The sequence below is a fragment of the Protobothrops mucrosquamatus genome, unplaced genomic scaffold (genome assembly GCF_001527695.2).
Source record: "Protobothrops mucrosquamatus isolate PMUCROS unplaced genomic scaffold, P.Mucros_1.0 scaffold2982, whole genome shotgun sequence".
NCBI classification, from domain to species: Eukaryota; Metazoa; Chordata; class Lepidosauria; order Squamata; family Viperidae; genus Protobothrops; species Protobothrops mucrosquamatus.
In genome coordinates, this window is record NW_015389002.1 from 246,367 (window position 1) to 255,435 (window position 9,069).

At 40.4% G+C, this 9,069-nt stretch overlaps 1 protein-coding gene across 1 annotated transcript in view; it reads left to right on the top strand.

Annotated features, from left to right (window-relative positions):
• The window catches only part of CUNH18orf54 (chromosome unknown C18orf54 homolog), a 26,174-nt gene extending 17,136 nt beyond the window's left edge, over positions 1-9,038 (top strand). Inside the window, exons 5-8 of the mRNA XM_015826157.1 lie at positions 1,103-1,208; positions 2,487-2,618; positions 6,542-6,612; positions 8,666-9,038. Of these exons, the coding sequence (XP_015681643.1) occupies positions 1,103-1,208; positions 2,487-2,618; positions 6,542-6,612; positions 8,666-8,750 (394 nt within the window). The 3' untranslated portion in view covers positions 8,751-9,038. The remainder of the gene's footprint in view (positions 1-1,102; positions 1,209-2,486; positions 2,619-6,541; positions 6,613-8,665) is intronic.
• Positions 9,039-9,069: the final 31 nt, after the last annotated feature.

Sequence of the window (9,069 nt, forward strand, 5' to 3'; positions counted from 1 at the left end):
AAGGGAGCCCCATGTAGAGAGCGTTACAATAGTCCAGGCGGGAGGTGACGAGAGCATGAGTGACTGTGTGCAAGGCGTCCCGGTCCAGAAAAGGTCGCAACTGGTGAATCAGGCGAACCTGATAAAACGCCCCCCTGGTCACGGCCGACAAATGGTCATCCAATGTCAGCCGTGAATCCAGGAGGACTCCCAAGTTGCGTGCCCTCTCTGAGGGGGCCAAAATTTCGCCCCCTATAGTCAGCGATGGAGTCAGCTGACTATGCCGAGGCGGCGGCAACCACAGCCACTCGGTCATCTTTACTAAATATTTAGTTGCTAGAACTATCTCTGATTCCTGAGTCCTTCTGATAGGGTGGGACCATCTGGTCCATCATCAATGACCAGAATGGCACTTCATAGTGAGTCTAATACCATTTCTAGTGTTGAAGGATGGAACTGACACAAGAAATGGGTATTGTATAGCAGGAAGGCAAATTCACCTATTTTCTAATGAACTTAGATGATTTGGCTCTTCCCCACATTTCAAATGCCTCTTACTATTGCATTTGGAAGTAGAACTGTTCATGTAGCTGCTCCCCCGAGGGTGGAAGTTGTGATGCCATATCTTGCTGGTTTGTGTATATGAAAGCAATGCATTCCCTGACCCACTAGCTGGTGATGGATATCTTCCTGGTTTTCTTGCTGTATTGGGGACAAATAATCCTTCATCCCTCTGGCTCTCAAAGTTATATCTCTGGTATTAATAACCTGCAGGCATTTAACTGGTGCCAGGTTCATTTTATCAGATGGGTAAGTCTGGAAGAAATTGGGAATCTCAGTCTCTTGGGCTCAATGGAATCTGACAGTGACCTTGGTCACAAAAAGGATCCAGGCGTAGCATCGCCTTGTTTTGATGGAATCTGCGTGGGTGCCTTCATACCGAGAAAGCCCCTAGTTGTCCAAGGATCCTAGTTGAGATTATAGCTACCAAAAAGGCTGTCTTGCAGGTGAAAGTGTTAATGAGGGTCTATCTGATCAGTTTGAAAGGAACAGTAGTTAGAGCTCTCAAAGCCAAAAAGTGCTTCTTACTTCAAGTTCCTAACTTCTACATTTCTATCTACAGAAAATCTCCGGTACCTATATCCTGTATGGAGGAGAATTCTCCACCAAACCCCAGGGCCAGCATGGTCAATAACTTTTTAGAAGACTGTTTGCAGAATGGTCAACAGGTAAGTAAAACATGAAGTGATGAACATTAATATTAAGCTTGCATTAGTTAAAGCAGGGCTTTCCAAAGAGTTTGCACAATTGTCAGTACCAGCTAGGTATGTGGGTGAATGCTCTCAATTTCATTGAGGCAACAATAAAGCCAGGAATGCTGACATGAGAATTAGATATACGTACATACCTATCACACTGTTTTCTTTCAAGCTAAGAAGTGCTAGGCAGAGTGCAGAAGGAAAGTAAACAGTAAGCAAAACCAATTAAAGGCAAAATATAAAAGTAAAGGAAATTTAAATCTAGATTTCCTCAACTTCTGCATAATTTTCTTCCCTTCCTCATTTTTACTTTGTCCATACACCTATTCTTTCTTTTTTTTGTTCTTTAATCATCTCATCTCCCTTGGAACTGTCATCAACTCATCCAATCACAACTTTTCAGTCTATTCTTTCTTCCTACATGTTTGCATTTCTTTCATTCTTTCCGTATAACCAATAAATAAATAAATTCAAAATACTTATTTCATACTGGTCATTCACTCTGGCATTCAGTTCGTATTCATTCATCGTGCACTCTTTCCTGACCATACTGTTAGCCACACAATTCTTAAATATCTCATTACCACAACCGTAGACAGCTTGCTTTTATCTTTTGCCTGACATAACCCACTCTTGCTTCCATATAACAATAGGAGAAACAAGCTCTTACACTAAGGCATTTTTCCATTTATTGCAACAAACATTAAATCCTCATAACAGACAGAATACTGTCCGTTATCTTTCTATCAGCATTTGTACATCTTAAAATGTCTCTTCATTTTTTTTCATCTTTACTAAATATTTTGTAAAAATATACAGGTTAATCTGTTTGTTCCAGTTGTTTACCGTTAGCATATAACCTGCAATCATTTGTGCTGTTTCCCTCAACTACCTTGATCTACCTTTAATTCCAGAAAAGCTCATATTCTGGAGGGAATCATGGTACCATACTTCTGTTTCAAGTGCCAATGTTGTCCAAATGCCCAGGGCTAAAAGAGAATGTCTTGGTTAGACATCTTAACTTCTAGGCTTCAAATATCTGATTGAATATAATATTTCTATCTTAGGACAGAGCAAAGGCTAAAGAAGAGATTTCCTACAGAGACTGCAGAATGTTCTTTATAGGTAATAGGAAGTAAACCTAAGAGGAAAATTCACTTTGATATCCCAATCCAAAACTCTCATTTGGGAAAGATAACTTTTTCAGGTTTGTTTTGATAGGCAGAGTCTTTCTTTATTTGATTCCAGGAGAGTACATTTTCGGGTGGAAATCATCATGGTCCTGTAGAAGCTTTGAAACTCATGCTGTTTAACCTTCAAGCAGTTCAGCATAGCTTTCACAAAAACAAATCCGACAGACCAAATGAAGAGTCCTCAAAAGTAAGCAGCTCTGTGTAAAATGAGATTCTCCATGGTGCTTAATTATTGTATGCTTATCTGCATCTGGCTCTGCGCTATTAGTTCCTGACTGCAGGTCTGAGTTCCTAGATTTATTCTTGGGTGGTGAGGCTTTGACATTTTCTCCCAAAGGTGACAGACAGATCAATGGATGGATGGATGTGTCCAAGCACCCATGCAGGAAACACATCCACGCGTGCTTCTGTCTTTCACTATACAGTACAGTTCTGTGGAGAAAAAAAATCACTTTCTTTTAGCTTCTTTGAATATTTTGCATATCTTTGCCAATGAGTGTTTTCAGTTTCCTGAAAATTATTGGAACTAGAGTGCAATAGTTACCTGATAGTTTGGTGCTCTTTTTTCATTCTATCACCTGATGTAGCTCTACAGCTCTGCCTTTTAGAAGATAAAAGCATCTCCTTTAAGGTCCATTTTGAGACAATAACAGCATCATATTGCACTCCCACCTACCCCACACACATAAAAGAGTGACAGAAAAGGGAAAAGAAAGAAGGCAAAAGATGAAACAAGATCAAATAAAGAGCAAGCAAGTATGCTAATGCAATACATGGTAGGCAAAGAGTGGGTGGAAAAATATATACGACCCAAGAGGGAGATCAAAATAAGGATCCATGGGAGGGCCTTTTTTGGGTGATGGAAACATGTGAAACCAGCTGGAAAACATGAGATCCAGAGCCCCAAGTGATGCTATGCCAGGAGATTCCTTATCCATTTTCACCATCCTTTTCCTCCTCATGGAAGAACCAAAGAGAGGAGGTCTACAAGTGTCAGGGAAAAAAAGCAGGAATCTGGGCGTAACATAACCATGTAGGGCAGGGATGTCAAACTCGCCACGTCACATGACGTGTCGCAATGTATCGCAACGTTTTTCCCATTGGAGCTGGAGTGGGCGTGGTTTCGGCATGACGCATCAGTTTCAATTTGACACCCCAGATGTAGGGGATGAGCTACCCAGCCATCTTTTTTTCCTCAACCTGCTTTCAGCCTTGAGGACCGTAGTTAGGCCAGGCAGCACTAACAACGATGGGCTTCCATTTCAAACCCAGAAAACTGGATGGGCCAGCAGTCCTTGGGTATGAAAAGAGGGGGCAGGCAATAACAACTTGTCCCTCATCCTCCTCTAAGCTCCAGGAGATATAAAAGTCTCCCTGTCTTATGTGGCAGCATCTGTGAGTAATATTCCATCCGAGTTAAGGCAAATCTTGGCAAAGTGATTAGTCTTCAGGATTCCTCCTCACAGTTCGGAAGGAACCAGATAATGAAAATGGAGAAATAATGTGGTAGGTATGACAAGCATAGGGGAAAGGACCTCAGGAGATGAGAAAAGATGCTACAAGGGGACCTCTCACCCCATTTTCTTAGCCTCCCGAGTTCTGACTCTCTCACTGTTTAAGACAATGGTTAAACTCATCTCTGTTCCCAAACTTTTAATTGTTAGGAGTGCTTGATTGAATGTTCATTTTATATGTATTCATTGACTTTTGTTTTATTATTGTAAGCTACCTTGAGAATAGAAATAAACAGAAATGCAGGGATGCACCGAATAATCAAAACAAAGAAAAATAACATACATGTTTGATCAATTTAGTTAATGAGATAATTATGGCCATTGAACAATTAGATATGATTTGAACCAACCCTGCCCTGTAATCAAAACAAACTTCAACTGTTTTCTCACATCTCTGTAAAGTTCTCACTGTAATTAAAGAGGCAGGTCATGCCTGGCTCACAGACAATTACGAACACTTCTTCGGTTTAACAACAACAACAATAAAAACCCCAAGGCCTGTTATACAGAAGAAAGTTAGAGAAATGGGACTTGTAGGGTTCTGTGGGTATTATGCCAGTTATATGGGTGTTATGCCAGAAGGAAACCAAACCCTACATTCCCCAATACAGATAGTCCTCGACTTACAACCATAATTGACTCCCAAATTTCTGTGGCTAAGCAAGACAATTGTTAAATGAGTTTTGCCCCATTTTATGACCTTACTTGCTACAGTTGTTAAGTGAATCACTGCAGTTGTTAGTAACCCAAATGCTAAGTGAATCTGGATTCCCCATTGACTTTTGTTTGTCAGAAGGTCGCAAAAGGTGATCATAAGGTGATCACATGGACAATGCAACCGTCATAAGTACATGCCAGTTGCCAAGCATCTGAATTTTGATCACGCGATGATGGGGATGCTGCAATGGTTGTGTGACAAGCGGTCATAAGTCATTTTTTTCAGTGTCATTGTAACTTCAAACAGTCACTAAACAAATTGTTATAAGTTGAGGACTACCTGTACAGGTAGTCTTCGCCTTACGACTGGTCGCTTAGTAACTGTTCAAAGTTACAACAGACTTAACCCAGATCTGAAATTCCAACAACTGTCCCCAACCTACCAGGTTGCCACAAGGAAGAGGGAGTCAAGCTATTCTCCAAAGCGCCTGAAGGCAGGACAAGAAGCAACGGATGGAAACTAACCAAAGAGAGAAGCAACCTAGAAGTAAGGAGAAATTTTTGGACAGTTAGAACAATTAATCAGTGGAACAACCTGCCTCCAGAAGCTGTGAATGCTCCAACACTGGAAGTTTTTAAGAAGAGACTGGACAACCATTTGTCTGAAATGGTATAGGCTTTCCTGCCTGAGCAGGGAGTTGGACTAAATGACCTCCAAGGTCCCTTCCAACTTTATTATGGATGATCGCACAATCAGCCAGATGTTCAGATTGGATTTGGCATTTTGTCTACCTATCGAGTCCTTACCAAGGACCTGGGATAGGCAGATGTGGATGTTTGATGGTATATTACAGATATCGTTTATTATTATCATCATGATCATCATCATCATCATCATCAATCCTTCAATCATGCGGCTGCATCTCAGATGCTCAGTAACCAGGACACATTTACAGCCATTTGCAGCATTGCAACATTTTTGCCCCAACCCTACATTTACTTCCAGTTTTCAGCAAACCTGGCCCATAGCGAACAGTTGATTCCCTTAACAACCAATGTGAAACAGGCCAGGTAGGGCATGCGGCTGACCCACTTTAAGCCCATCACAACTTACAACTATAATGGGCATGTTCCATTGCGGTCGTAAGTCAGAGACTACCTTTAAGAGTCTCATAACCAGCTGTCAAGCATGGTAGAAGTATTTGCATCCTTTGGGGGTGTTTCCCTCTGGAGGACCTGCGCAATAGATCATCATTGAAGAAAGCAGGACCTCAGCCTACTAGGCTATGATAAAGGGGACCATCAAGCCATCTGGTTCACCACTGACACTGGCTCAGGCAGACAGCGTTCCCAAACACAGAAACACTGTGTTTCACAATGCCTAAGTCAGACAAGTGTTGTGGCAGGCTTTGAAAATGAGCTGTTCGTGCTAAAAAACCCTCAAAGGTTACTGAGCTGAAGGAGTTTTCCAGACAAAATGATGTGAAAAACTGATCGTCAGTTACAGGGAATATTAACAGCTAAAAGATTGGGCAACCGATGATTAAATCTAGATTAGGTGTTCACACAGGCATGTTGCAGTTTGGGAAGCTTTCTTTAGGAAATAATTGAAACAGGCACCGTCCTTTACTGTTACTTATTTGCTTAGACTTCCTTGTATCTTCTCATCCATCAGGATTTAAATGAATCTTTGATAACATTCAGTGCCAAAGACACCTTTCAGAAATCCGAAAGGAGGCAAATACTTTTTCATGGGATTCATGGCTCCAAATTTGAGTAAGCTAAACAATGAAGTCATCCGTATTTGTCAATACATTGGAAAGTCAAATGGCTTTTTAAACTTGACTTTGGATTTTCCCTATAGGAGAAATAATAATTTTTAAAAAGCCCAATGTTGGATTATGCTATTGAGCAAAGTTTCCTCCTTTTTTTTTTTTAGGTTTCAAGTAAAGATGAAGACTTCAAGTTGGGCGATTGTGATATGATCCCTGTGGCTCGATCTCTTCAGAGGTAAGAAGTGCTGACATTCAGAGGCTGAGATTCCCAACTGCCTTGGTTGCAGTTGATGCTTGGAAGCAATCTTCTCCCAGTGCCATAATCTAGGACAAGGGTCTTCAAACTTGGCAACTTTAAGACTTGTGAACTTCAACTCCCAGAATTCTTCAGCCAACCAGGGCTGGCTAAGGAATTCTGGGAGTTGAAGTCCACAAGTCTTAAAGTTGCCACGTTTGAAGACCCCTGACCTGGAGTTTTAGGTTTCATGCCAGTAGCCCAACCTAAGGTGACCTCATGTGCATTATTTCCATTTTCTTTCCTTTTCAACTCTTTTTACCTACAAAATGCCGTTGAAGCTGGCATTTTCACTGAGAACACCCTGGTTCAGTGACCCACATGACAGTATCTGACTACCATGACTCATGAGCCCCCCTTCCCAGGATGGTGCTGACAAGTTCTCAAACCTCAGTATAAATTAATTTTAAAAAATCAAAAAGTGATAGAAGTTTGGCAAGATCAAATAAAAATGAGATGTCACCAGATCACCAAGTCTCATAAGAATACAGTGTTCTTGTTAATACACTGTGGAAAGAAGTCTGATGTAATGAACTCTTATGTCCAAAAAGGCTTTGGCCTACAGTTAATCCTCAATTTACAACCAGAATTGGGACCAGAATTTCTGTTGCTAAGCAAGGCAGTTGTTAAGCTTGAATTGCACCCGGTTATACAAATCTTTTCTCCATAGTTGTTAAGTGAATCCCTGAAGTTGTTAAAGGAATCACATGGTCATTAAGCAAACCCGACTTTTCCCGTTGACTTTGCTTTTCGGAAGCTGCTGGCAAGGTTACAAATGGTAATCACAGGATGCTGCAACCATTATAAAAATGCCAGCTGCCAAGCATCCCAGTTTTGATCATGTGACCATGGGGATGCTGCAACGGTCTTAACTGCTAGGACCAGTTGTAAGTCAGTTTTTCAGTGTCACTGTAACTTCAGTGCCAATAAACAGTCACTAGATCAGGCATCTTCAAACTTGGCTCTTTTATGACTTGTGGACTTCAACTCCCAGAATTCCTCAGCCAGCGTGCCTGGCTGAGGAATTCTGTGAGTTGAAGTCCACAAGTCATAAAAGGGCCAAGTTTGAGGACCCCTGCACTAGATGAATGCTTGTAAGTTGGGGATTGTTTGTACTTTGTAATGGGTCCTATTAAAATGGCGAGATTTTTTTTTTTAAACAATCACTGGGCTCTCCTAAATTACATAACAAACCAATGTGTAATTATTTATTATGTTATTTTTAAAGCTGGATTGGATGGGGAGGAAGTTGTGAATTTATTCTGTTTGTTAAATCTTAAATTGGATTTCTTAGCCCTCCGATGAGGCACTTAAAATTTCCCTTTAGTTATCCAAATTGGCCATGATGGGAAGCATGTTACTGAACTAAAGGACGCCTAGAAGCAAATTCTTTGATGCTTGATGAAAATTAATCTTTGGGGCCCTTTTTGTTGTAACCTATGCATATGGTACTCTCCTGTCATTTCATCATCATCGTTGTTTCCTTTCGCGCAAAGCGCTTAGAGCAGCAAGATTCTTCCAGTGAATCCTCTGCGGCAGCATACTCTAAAAATATGCATGTGGAGAGAGAGAGACTTAAAAAATGCAATTATGGTTTTTTTTTCATTCCACGGTGTGTCTGAGTAAGAGCAATCATCCTTCAACTTGAACAAAAATGCCCCAAAGCCACATTAAATGATGCTTTTAGAGATACATAATCTGCATTACGAGGAACATGTAGTAGCATTGACTTGGTCTGTTAGGAGCTGAATTCTTGGAATTCAGTAGTCTGGTTCACACCTAATAATGGGTAACAAAGTTTTGTTTCAGGATCAGCATAATGTATGATACCCCCTTTATTGTTTGAACTAGGATTTGGTAGATTGCGCAATAAATCATGAATTCCTAGCTTGACCAATTGTGTGAATACTATCGTCGTGGGATTAGTCTCTCTATTAGCTTTATATTTTTGTATATTTACATTGCAAGCAAAATATATATTTTTTTCTCATAGAGCTTTGCATCATTTATCTCGACTTAAAGGATTGGTTGATGATACAAATGGTAGAGAAGAATCAACAGGATCGCTCAAGACATGAAGTGTTGATCATAAATATGTCTACAAAATCAATATAATGTAAAACAACAGTTAAATGCAGGGGCACGTTCTAAGATGCTCATGAACTTCAGAACTCTGTTTTTTTTTTCCAAATCTTGTATTTCTGTAAATATAAATGTATTAACTAGAGTCTTCAGAAGCATGTTATCTTTTGCAGAACTTTGCCATATTCTAAAGAAATTGGTGAATTATAGAAAAGGGTTGCCCTACTTTTTATTCCTTAATAGCTGTGTCCATCCTAGCTGGGTAGAAATAGTGTGAGCAGGACAGGCACCTGCTAAAGAAAAAAGCAAGTCTTT